The 11,847-nt window shown below is 59.6% G+C and overlaps 1 protein-coding gene across 1 annotated transcript; it reads left to right on the top strand.

Annotated features, from left to right (window-relative positions):
* The first annotated feature begins 2,100 nt into the window (after nucleotides 1-2,100).
* SAPCD2 (suppressor APC domain containing 2) lies at nucleotides 2,101-7,676 on the top strand. Its single transcript, XM_035891863.1, has 6 exons — nucleotides 2,101-2,134; nucleotides 2,500-2,633; nucleotides 6,086-6,232; nucleotides 6,381-6,482; nucleotides 7,004-7,117; nucleotides 7,548-7,676. The coding sequence occupies exons 1-6, from the start codon at nucleotides 2,101-2,103 to the stop codon at nucleotides 7,674-7,676; spliced, it is 660 nt and encodes a 219-aa protein (XP_035747756.1).
* Nucleotides 7,677-11,847: the final 4,171 nt, after the last annotated feature.

Raw genomic sequence — 11,847 nt, forward strand, 5'->3', positions numbered from 1 at the left:
GGCTGATATTGGAGAAGTCACCGTGATTGTTCCCTACCAGCAGTGCCTAGGTGGCCTGTCACAGCAGCATCCAAGCATCTCGGTGTCAGGGGGCTTTACCCTTATGGTTCCCCTGAGAGCTGAGGCCTGGGGAAGTTGAGACACAGAGCAGAAAGGGCCTTGCCCAGGAGGTCTGTGCCTGCTCCCCAGCACAGCACTTGCCTTTGCTTCCGGGGTGGGCTGGCTCTGGCTGCTGCCCAGAGAGCTGGTGGCCCTGGCAGGGAGCAGGGGTGGTTTGTATGTTGCTGTTATTGCCCAGGCCTTTGCCAGGGCAGGTACATAAACATGTAAAACAAGCATGAGGTGTCTGCTTCATCCTGGATGCTTGTCCTGGCTGGCAAACGCTGGGATCATGCCCTGCAGGGGCAGAGAGGCTCTGGGAGGGAGGAGGCCACCCCATATCTCATGGCAGGATCTCTTCCACCACTGGTGAGCTAGTCCTGCTCTTTGCCCAAGAAGAACTGATCCCAGCTTGTTATCAGGGGTCTTGTTTTAGCCACTACATTGTCCACTCCAGTGCAGAGAGCTCAGTTGTTTGACCAGCGAGCACCTTCTTAGCACAGGTTCAGCTCAGCTCAACCTGGCCCTTCCAAGTAACAGCAGCAAACCCCTTTAACATGTTATTTCTACCCTGCAGCTCTTCCCAGAGGTGCTCCTGGCTTTGGTTTGGGATTCTGCCTGTCGAAGCTACCCTTGGTTTTGGGGCTGTTCCCCAGCTTCCCAAGCAGGACGTGTTACAGGTCTGCTAGGGGAAGGAACATGTGTGTGGTTGCACCGGTCTTGCTGGGTTCCTCCCAGACAGATATGGGTGTATGAAACCAAAGGCAGTTGGCAAAACAGATGAATGGGCGATATCAAAGACTGTGTTTACTGACATGCTGGAGGCCTGGCTGCACTGGAGCACTTGCTGGTAGGAGGAGCAGGAAGCCACGATGGACAAGAAGTAGCTTTTTTCCTGTGCCACGGTGGCTTCTTTCCAGAAGTTCTTTCCCAGGTGACACAAAGTGACAGGCTGAGCAATGAGCTTGTGTAGCATTGCCTGCTGCTTCCCGAGCCCAAGTCCAGCGCCCGTTGCTGAGCTGGCACAAATGTGGCAGTGCAGGCTGCCCTGGTATGGTGCAACTCTCCCAGACCTCCTTCCCCTTTAGGTGAAGGGTGGCTCCTGCAGCCACAGCTGCTCTCTCTTTCCCAGTGTCCCTCTTCCATCGTGTCCATCTGCTTGGCTGCGGAGACCTGTGGAGCAGTGGGCAGCGATGTGCCAGCCCGGGCAATGCTATGTGCCCCATCCTGGCGCTTGTAGCCCTTCATGCCCATGCAGCAGGGAACATGCCAGACCTGTGCCAGGCAGCCCAGTGCGTGCCCAGTCCTGGGAGAAGGATGTAGCAAGGGGTGGGGTGCCTGGGAGATACGGGGGGAGAAGTCCCAAGGAGATGTTTTCCCCAGCTGCCTCACTGCCTGCCTTCGCCTGCCTGCCTCCATGCTGTTCTTGTTGGGAAAGAAACTCTGGAGGAAAGCTGTGCGCAGAGAGTGGGGGGAGCTGCAAGAGCAAGGGGGGAGCATGAGGCAGGGTCTGCTGGGGACTCGGCAGGGGACTGGGGCAAGAAGGGAGGTACCTCAGGCTTGCTGCCCAGGCACGTCTGGGGTGGTGTGCTGGCTGCACCCTCAGCTGCCCTGGCACTGTGGTTCGGGGTGGCAGGATGGTGCTCGGCCAGAAGCGGGGACCTGAGCTTGGCCATGCTCGCAGGGCTGAGTTTCTGGTGAGCTTGCCAGGGCAGGCGGCACGGGGCTTGTACTGACTTTGCTGCAGGTGCTCAGCCAATATCTGCTTGGGCGTACAGGCAGCACAGGCAGGAGGTGTCTGATTCAGCCTAAAACCTGTCAGTGTGAACTTAATCGGCAAAAATAGGTTATGCATGGATTTGCACCAGTGTCATGTGTTTGTAGTACATCAGCCTTTGGTAAGATGGGATTTGGGGATCTTAATAAAATTTTGGAAAAACCTACAGCCTGATTTACTCTCTGGTTAGGTCACAGGCACGGGGTCCTGGGGGGGACATCTGCATGGCCACGGCCATCACCAAGCAGGAGGAGTCTGGTTCCTGACAGAGCCTGTACCACCTGAGCAGGAGGCAGGGGTCCCATGAGGACAGGACGAGGGTGGGCAATATCACTAATGGTTTCATTGCCTGTGTTGGGACTGAAACAGCAGGGCCTGCAAGCTGCCTGCTTTTTGCAGAAGGTGACCACCGAGGCCTGTTGCCAGCCTGGCGCAGCCAAGGAAGCTGTTGCTGAAGCCTGCCCTGCCCATACAAAGACATGAGCAGGCACTTGGGCCAGTGCTTTGTTCTGCTCCCCGCCCCGTCCATTTGCAAGACCACCTTGCAGATGGTCCCACAGACGTGGCTGTGGGGATGTTCTTGTTGCAAGTGGCTGGTGGACTCGTGCGTTCCTCTGTTACAGGTGGTGACACTAAGGCTGCTGGGCAGTCCCAGGGAGATGGCAGCTATCCAGGGGCAGGGGACACACGGAGGCATCAGAGGGGACGTGCAGAACACCGGCGGCACACCATCACCAATGGCGTGGACTTCAGCATGGTAAGGGGCTAGCCCTGTCATGGGCTCCAGCGAAGGGGCCCATGGTCCCTGGGGGAAGGTGGATTGCAGGGGTCCCGCACCACTGATACCAGCTCTCTTTGGGCTGTGGCTCCCCCCTGTGTGAGCTGCAGGGTGTCAGGCAGATCCCAGTATTTTGGATACAAAGCTCTGTTGATGTACGTGGAGGTCCTGCCATTGCTTCCAAGGTGCAGTCTGTCCCGAATCGTGCCAGGCGTGGAGGAGGCACATGTTCCTGTGCCCTCCCCCAGAGTGGGGTCAGCACGTGGAGCCAGCATTTGGCTGCACAGGTACCTTCCCCATGGGCAAAAACCAGGGCGCAGAAGGGCAAACCTGTAGGTGCAGGAGCAGGCGGTGTCCGGGCAGTTCAAGCTCTCCAGTGAAGGTCAGGTACCCTGTGCTAGCAAGCAGTGGTGCCAGGCTCTGTGCCCTGCCAGGTGTTCTCTGTGGGTCAGGGCTCAAGCACGCTGGTCCTCCTGGCTCCCAAGAGACTTTTTGCCAGTAATCCAGAGAAATCGGCACTGAATTTAGCTGAGCAGGATGGAGGGTTCTGCTCCCCTCTCTCCATCCCTGAGTGAAGAGGCTTGGACCAGATTGCCTGGATGAAGGGATCTGCACTGCTCCCACGTGGGGTGGAGGAGCTGCCCGGGCATGTTGCCCACAAGCTCAAGCTAAATTTTCCTTGGAAGAGAGCCAGGACCTAGCCTGCAGGATGAGTGATCGGCCAGAGCTGCTCTCGTCAGCGTCTGAGCTGCTGCCGGGGATGTAACACGCCCCGATGCCCAGCCTGGGGAGGGGGATTGTGCATGTGTGGCCTGCTGGGCTTGCAGCCATGCAAGGGGTTGGGGTGCTCTTGGGCTGAAGGGGTCTCTGCTGAGAGGTTGCTGGCAAGGAGAAATAAATGTGGATGTGTGCATCTGGGGGTGGGGGTCTCTGGCCCTTAGGGTTTTGGTGGCTGGGAGTTGCTGCTTCAGAGAGGGGAAGGTCGTTCCTTCCCTGGCAAGGCTCTTCCCTCCGTGTGCAGCTCATCGCTGCTCAGGGTCCTGCCTGGTGCTGGCGAGGAGGGGCCGGGGGCCAGCATCTCACTGAGAGCGGGGGTTTGTTCCTAGCTCTTGCTCTGGGCTGTGTTGCCCTTGCCTCCTGTGCCTTCATCCCCTCTCCCCATGTACCTGAGTGCTGCACTGCCTCTAGTGTGCTCCTCCCCGGAGAAGAGGTATCTGTCCCTGTCCCATGGGTGAGGAGCCTTCCCTGGCAGGAGCCTGTGGGTCCTATTTCCACTTCTGAGCGCACAGAGACAGTCGGAGCCAGTTTGAATCCAGCAAAGACCGAATCCTGTGCAGGGCAGTCCTGTCACCTCCCTGTTGATGCTGGAGGATGTGGGGCCCCCGAAGAGATAAGGCACCCAGCTGTGATGAGGCTGATTTGCCTGAAGCCCAGAGGGGGTTGGCAGGACTGGTATCTCTCCTGCATCCCGGGGTGCACTAGGATGGGCTCATCCTGAGCAGCGAAGCAGAGGTGTGGGGCTGCGCTGCAGCCCCTGGCCCCTTTGCACCACCACGGCTGGTGTCCGCTCAGCTGGTGCTTTTCAGCCAGTCCATCATTGATCGGCCTGATTTCCCCGTGGCCACGGGGTAGCTGGGATGAGACCTTCAGTGAGAGGCAGGCTGCAGTCTGGGGTACAGCACTGTCCCCTCCCCTTCTCCCCGGTTCGCTCCACCCAAGCCAGCGCTCTGTCTTCCTCCTGCCCCAGAAGCCGCCTCTGCCCCCTGAGCCTCCCATTCTTGCTGAGATGCCATCTCTCCCCGCACCCAGCAGAGCTGGTGATGTCCCACTGCTCTGTGGGATGCGGCCTCTTCCTCCGGTCACCGTGCTGGCCCGCAAGCCTGGTGGGACCAGGGCAGGCCAGGCGGCCGCGGGCTGCAGCCCCAGCTGGGTTGGCATCCTTGCCACGTACAGCACCTTCTTCATGCCCCTCAGCAACAGCCTGTGTAGCACCAAGGCTCTGCACTTCTTCCTGTGGGTATGTCCCCTTTGGTCCGTCTGTCTGTCCAGGTGTGGGGGGCGGTGCTGCTGTGTTGCAAAGAGCATTTCCAGGAGCAGCAGGAGCGAGAGCAGCCCTGGCTCTATGTGGTGGGTGGTGTGGGGCGGTTGGGAGGCTTTGGGGCTGGCAGTGGGGACGGGGAGGCGCTGGTGGCCTGAAGAATGTCTCAGTATGGTCTCACTTTTCCCTGTGAGCAGGGACCTGCTCGGGGTCACTTCTGAGCTGAAATGTCCCCCTCCAGATGCTCTCCAAAGTAGCAGGAGAGGTCCCTGAGCATCCAGCAGCTTCTGGGTGATCAAAGTCCCACTGGTGCCTGGAGGAGGCTCTTGGAGTCCAGCCTGCCCTGGGCGGTGGAGGCTGGGCTGTGTTGTGGCAGGGCAGGCAGAGACAGCATGGCCAGCAAATCCCTGTGTCCCTGGCGTGGAGGCAGGGGGGCTGGAGCCGGGGGAGCAGGCTGGTATGGCTTGGGAGAAGGGCAGCGGGAGCCCTGGGCTCACTGGATGATGGCTGACGGAAGGGTTGCTGTGCCCACTGCTCCATTCCCCAGGGATGTCCCCTCTTCTCTTGCCACCTCTGTGATGGCTGGTGGCAGTGGAGCAGGGAACACTGTGTCCCCTGGGTCACAGACGGCTGCTCTGGCCCTGCTGTCAATGGAGGGGCTGAGCCGCCTGCCCCACAGCAGCCTTGGTTGTGCCGTGACCCAGCGCAGTGTCCTGCTCTGCCTGTCCCGGGGCTGATCTGGGGGCAGGAGCCCTGGCACCCTCATAGCACCCTTCCAGGCACATCCCTGGGGACCCCCAGGTCCCCAAGTCCCTCTCCAGGTGATGCTGGTGCTTGAACCCGAAAGATTCACAGAGCTACTCAGCAGAAAGGCATGCTGTGCTTGGCTTGGCTTGGAGGTGCCTGGGGGGTAAAGCTGAGGGGGGAGCAGAGCAGAGTGATGGGAAAACAGGGCTGCAGGTTTTCCCCGGCTTCCAGTCTGTACATTTAGCTCGGCTGCTTGCCGCTTGCCAAAAGCCTTGTGTGTTTGTGCTGCTGGCTGGCGCTCACAGCCCTGGGGGGATTTGGGGAGCGGCTGCAGGCCCCACTCTTGCTGCATCCCTGGATAAATACAAAACAGAGAAACCTGCTTCTGCAGTGGGGAGCAGGAGGGTGCAGGTGGCCTGACTGTCCTTCCCCTGCTTTGGTTTTTCTCCCAAACTGGAGCACTCTTCCCCCAAAGCAGCATCTGGCAGCAGCCATCATCCCGCTACTCCAATGGCTTTTCATGGGGAGAGGGGCTGAGACCCCTGCCCGTATCCATATCCCTCTGCACCTTGTGAAAACCAGCTCCCAGAGCTTGACAAGGCCTTGGTGGGGAGGAGGTGACATCTCTGTGCGCTCTGTCCTGCAGCTGAAGCACATGAAGGAGCTGGAACAGGAGAAGGATTTCCTGCTGCAAGGTCTGGAGCTGGTGGAGCGCGCCCGGGAGTGGTACCACCAGCACATCCAGTTCATGCAGGAACGCCAGAGGCTCCTGGGGAAGAACAAAACCAGTGCTGTGAGTCTGGGGCTTGTTCTTGGGGTGCCTGTCTGCTTGGGAGGGTCTGGGGCTGCTCTGTGGGTTTGGAGAACTGGGCTGGGACTTGGCTGGACCTGGAGCTGGCCCCACAGTAACCCCCAGCCTCTTCTTCCTCCCTGTCCCCCAGGAATTCCTCCCTGAGGGCAGCCAGAGCCACCTGGGGCGCCTGGTCCCTAAGCTGCAGGAGGTGAACCGCTGTCTGGGTGACCTCCTTTCCACCACTGGCAAGGTGAGAGCCACAGATTAGCAGCATCTGGTTGTTTGCATGAGCTTGGGACCCATCCTTTCCCCTCACACTGGTGCCTGGGCCAACATCGGCGCTACCAGAGTTTCCCTGAGCTCTGGGGAGGCAACTTGGCTCCGTGGGCAAGATGGGCGATAACCAAGAGGGCAGCACAGCTGGTCCCGAGCTGGGCTGGAGGGCGCTCAAGGCATCTGGGGAATAAAGGAGATGCCCAAAAAGGTGTAGCCATTGTCAAGTGAATAAGGAAACCATCCTGCTGAGGTGCTGAGTCAGCCCTCTCAGAGCTGGCTGTCCTGTGTCCTGGCAGGAGCCAGGCACACTGACAGGAAAGCTGCTCACCTCTGCCTGCCCTGCTGGAGACCCTGTTCTGGGCTCATAACCCTGTGCTGCGCTTCTCTCAGTTCCCCATGTGCCACAGAAACAGCTTCTGGCCTTGGAGAAAGGCTGGGGAGGGCCATCAGGAATGTCCATCCATGTCTTATCCCTTCCCTTCATCTTCTCTGCAGCCAGCAAACCCCCCCCCAGCTCTGAGCAGGCTGGTCCCTGTGGTGTCCCCAGCCTCAGCAGGCTCCCAGCAAGCCATCAACATGCTGAAGGAGCAAAACCGGCTTCTCACCAAGGTGAGCGGGGGTACAGGGGGAGGAGGTCACCTTAGGATGGGGCTGGGAAAGGAATACGAGGCAGTGGAAAGTGTTCCTTCAGCTTGGCCAACCTTGGTCACCCCAGAGAAGGATCTGCAGGCTGTACTGGGAGAACTGCCACCATGCAGCTGTGTTCAGCTGTTTGCTGGGTGAGGGTCCCTGGGCAGGGATGGGGCATCCCCACCCGAGGGAGAAGACTGTGACAAACGCAGGTCGCGAGAGGGTGCGGACGCTGCGGCTGGTGTCTGCGAGCAGGGCTGCTGGGGAAGGGGCACCTGTGCTGCCCCTGCCAGGACCAGGCCTTCTGCTGGGGTTCACATCCCAGCCCCCACTGCACAGCAAATGCCAGCGTTCTCTGAGCAGCATTTTCCTCCTCCTCTGAGTAGCATTTTCCTCTTCTGTCCTGCAGGAGGTGACAGACAAGAGCGAACGCATCACCCAGTTGGAGCAAGAGAAATCTGCCCTGATCAAGCAGCTCTTTGAGGCTCGCGCCCGCAATAACCATGAAACAAGCCAGCTGGACTCCACCTTCATCTAGCACCCATCTCCTCGCCCCCTGTCCTCAAGCTTCCCCAGGGGTGTCATGGGACTCTTGCCCAAAACCCATTGCACCCATTGCTCCAGGTGTTGTACCTCGAGGTCTGGAGCTGCTGGTGGCACCTCTGCAGGAGGAAGCTGGGAAGGCGTTTCCCCGACCCTACCTGGGGAGCATCCCCGCACTGCTCTGCTGCTGGGCTTTCCAGCCATGCTGCTCTCAAGCTGCTCCTTTTCTGTCTCTGAACGGATGGCAGGGACTGTACCCCCAGCCCTGTGATCCCCAAATGCTGGGGGACATAGCCACTGCCCACGCTGCCTGCATGGGGGCAGCTGCCGTGCCCTTGGCCTGACTTAGGCTGAACTTTGGCTGCTCTCAGAAATACATGATGCATCTCCAACACTCCAGCTGGCATCTACAGGCAAGCCTGGCCATTGCAGGGTGGCCTGTCCCCGTCTTGGCCTGCTGTCGGAAGACAAGATTGAAAATCCGATGGGGCGTGCCTGAGTTCTGCCTGCCAGTGACAATGTACTGGGCCAGACCCAGGCCCGAGCTGGTGCTCCTCCTGGTGTAATCCAGTCTGCAGTAGTGATGCCATAGTCGCTGTTTACATGTCTGCAGGCTCCTGTGGTTAATGAGCCGTAGACCCAAACGAGGTAGCCCATACCTCCGAGCTGCTGTTTCAGGCTGTTTGCAGATTGATGCAGACACCTCTGCATCCCTTCCTTTGGCTTGGCCTGGCACGTGCTTCCTTATGACTGCCAGACTTGGGATTGTCCATGATGACTTTAAAAGGAGAGGTGACGTCCTACGGCATGAGCCTGGCTTCAGGGAGGGGCTTTAGGACAAGGTTTTGTGTTTAACTGAGCATAGGTGATGGAGCGGAGGCTGATGGGCTCTTCCCTTTGCACATCTCCACATAGAGAAGTGGCAGCTTTGCCTGTGCTGGAGGTGTGTGCTGGCTCCTTGGAGTGACAGTCCAAGTGTGAAGTGCACCCCTCTCTGGGTGTCTTGGTGGTGGTGGTGGGGGGTGGTCTAAGCATGGATCCCATTAGGCTGATGCATCTCAGGATACCTCCTCCTTCCCACCCTGCACAGTGATGATGCTTGAGCTGAACAATGGCTTCCATGGTGGCTTGGTACTTGGTGTTTATGGTACTTCCATAGGAGATCCTTGTGAATCCCTGTGTAGCACAGGCCTGGCCCTCCGTAGCTCCAAGACCAGGACCTCTTTTCTCCACGGTTGTTTCGTGCTCTGACTCCTGGCACAATGCTGCGGCACAGCGCACTGAGCTGGACAGAGGGTGCTGGACCTACCTTGCTGTGGGCTGGGCACCATGCAGACCAGTTTCTTTCTCACTCCTGGTTTTGTCTGTCCGGTGCTGTCTGTCCCATCCAGCTCCTCTCTTTGAGGTTGATCTTGAGCTGAAGCTCATGGCAAGGCACGAACCCCTGCTCTGCCCTGGTGCCCCAGTGGGGATCAGCAGAGTGCTGGGGAGAGGGACAGGGAGGAGGAGGAGGAAGGCCATGGCTAGTCATGTCCCCTACCTGCCGGAGCAGGCTGTTTGGTGTCCCCTGGGCACTGGTGCCTGCCATCTCTTTCATGCTGCCACATGACTCTGGTGGCCAGTGCCTGTTTTGCCTGAGATTTAACTAAAAGCAGCCTCTTTGTGAGGAGGGTCACCTAGCGGTAGGGATAATAAAGTGGGGTGAACTATTTAATTTACCCTTCTGTCTCTGTCTAAATCTGCCTATCTACTGCTGCAAGATGTGAAGTTCCTGGCTCTCCTGTCCCATGGGGTGTGGGGTGAGCCGAGGCTGCACAGTCACAGCCTGAGTACGGGGAGCTTGGGGGCTGGGAGCGGCTCTGTTCCAGGCCATGTTCCTGTGCCCTTTCCTGTCCCCTCTGGGTTTCCCTGTGCTCTGGGGCTGAGAACCCCCCAATCTCATCTCACCGCTGTGAGACGGGGTCACAAAGCCACCCGCACCCCTTCATCTGGCTGCTCCTCCAGAAGCTGTGCTGGGGGCTCCTATTCCTCTGGTGCTGGTGTAGTTCAGAACCTCTTCTTTTTGAGTCCCCTCACTTGGAGCTGGCCCCCGTGGCTGTGGGCAGTGGTGGCCATGGTGCTCTGCCAGGGCAGCCAGCGGGGACCTTGTGCTGCAGCGCACGTCCCTCTGCCCTGTGCCAAGGGTGACAACACCCACTCAGGCGAGCCTGGGGCTCCCAAGGGTGGCAGCACCCGCTCAGGCGAACCTGGGGCTCCCAAGGGTGGCAGCACCCACTCGGACGAACCTGGGGCTCTACGCTGGCCAGAGGCACCTTTTACCCCTTGGCACAGCCGGGCTGTGGGGTGAGCTGGGACCCCTTGCACCCTGCAAGGGCAAGTGGTCTGAACTGTCTGGCCTTCCCTGCCAGGAGGGGAGCTGGGAGGGGGACCCGAGCCAAGGCCCCTCCACGGCCTCTTTCAAGTGGTACTTAGCCACGAGTCCCAGAGAGGGTGAGGAGGGGGCAATCATTGCTTTGCTTGGATGCGAGCCCCTAAGGGCTTTCAAAGGAAAGAGGGAATCCTTGTCCCTGCTCAGTGCCACCCTGTGCAGAGCCAGGGCAGCTCACCTGCCCCCGGGGAACATCCCGGCTGTGGCCGGGCAGCGCTGGCCCTGGGCCTGCTTCCTGCAGGACCACTGCCGGGGTGGCGGGGAGCTCCAAGGCATGCAATGGGTCTGCTGGGAGTGGGGAGCTGCAGGGCTGACCTCGAGCTGTTGCCCTGGCCTGGCCACCCTGTTCCTGGGGCCCTGATGGGTCTGGCCCATGCCTGGCCCTTGCCTGTGTGTCTGGACTGTGTCCGCTTTGGCACCCTTAACCGTGGAGGCTGGCACCACTGCAGCGGTCACCCAGGAGCCACAGGACCTGCGTTTGTGACCAGGTCTGTAGACGGCACGCTGAGTGACATAGGTGACCATCTTCCCTTCTCTTCAAGCTCTGTTCCCACTAGAGCTGGGTTTGCACAGATCTGTGAATGTGCCTCCAGGGCTCTGATCGCACCTGGAAACCACTGTGTGAAGCTGGTGTCCAACTGGAAGCCACTGGAGCAAGCTCTGCAGTCCCCCACCGGGACAGCTCCTGCCGACCCACCTCAACTCAGCCCTCCACACTTCAGATTGGCAAACCCAGGTGCCACACCATGTAGTCCATGCTTGTGTCACCGGCGTTGATCACAGGCGCCAGGGTGAGACGGCACAAGGGGTCCCTGCTGCCAGAGCCTGGTGATGGGGGCTGTCACCGGGAGGGGGTGTGCTTGGCCCTCGTCTGGCCCCCGCACTGCCCTGGGGGATGCAGGACCTCATCCTCTGTGTCCCCAGCCATGAGGTTTGGGAGGGATCCAGGCACCCAGGTCTATTTGTAGTTTCTCTCTCTGCTCCTGCCCAGCTCCATGCCCTTCTCACGCCCTTGGAGGCTGGGCTGCATGCCCAGCTACCCCCCTTAGAGAAGGGCTACTGTCCCAGCAGAGCAATTATCCCAAATGCCAGCAGGAACAGCTGCATCTCAGGGCCCCAGCCTGTACATTTTGTACTTTTTGCTTTTCTTCCCTGCTGCACAGTCAGAAACTGCTCTGCCCATCAATAGGTCCCTGCTGCCCTGAGCAGTTTGCAGCAGCTCCAGCACCCAGAGAGATGCCAGCCAATGCACGCTGCACCTGCTGTCCTGCCCCTGCCGGTGCAAATCCCTGGGAGATGAACTGAGGATGTGATGGCCTGGAGAAGCCCCTGGCTCCTGGGGCTGGTCCTCATTGGGATGGGGAGCCAAGCCATGCAGGGCTGTCCTGGGTAAGGGGGTGCCTGGTGTGTCTCAGACCTGTGAGTGGTGCTCGGTACCTCTTGCTCATCCCCATGGTCCCTCATGGTGCACGTTCTCCTGCCCCGGACCATCCTTGTGCCTTGTTGCTGCAGCCCTGTCCGTATCCCAGGCTCCAGCTCGCCAGTGCTTTTCTCCTCTTGGCAGAGATAAAACTGCCCCTGGCCTCAGCACCATTACCTGGCACGTGCTCCCCGTTCCTCCCTGGCTCCAGCCGTGGGAAAGTTCCATTTTCCACTGGCACTTGAGACCCAGTGGAGCAAAGATCCGCTCCCAGGTGCCAAGGGACTGGGTCTGCCCTCCCTGCCGCAGGGGTATGGC

Source organism: Egretta garzetta, unplaced genomic scaffold (assembly GCF_000687185.1).
Source record: "Egretta garzetta isolate BGI_Z169 unplaced genomic scaffold, ASM68718v1 scaffold143, whole genome shotgun sequence".
NCBI classification, from domain to species: domain Eukaryota; kingdom Metazoa; phylum Chordata; class Aves; order Pelecaniformes; family Ardeidae; genus Egretta; species Egretta garzetta.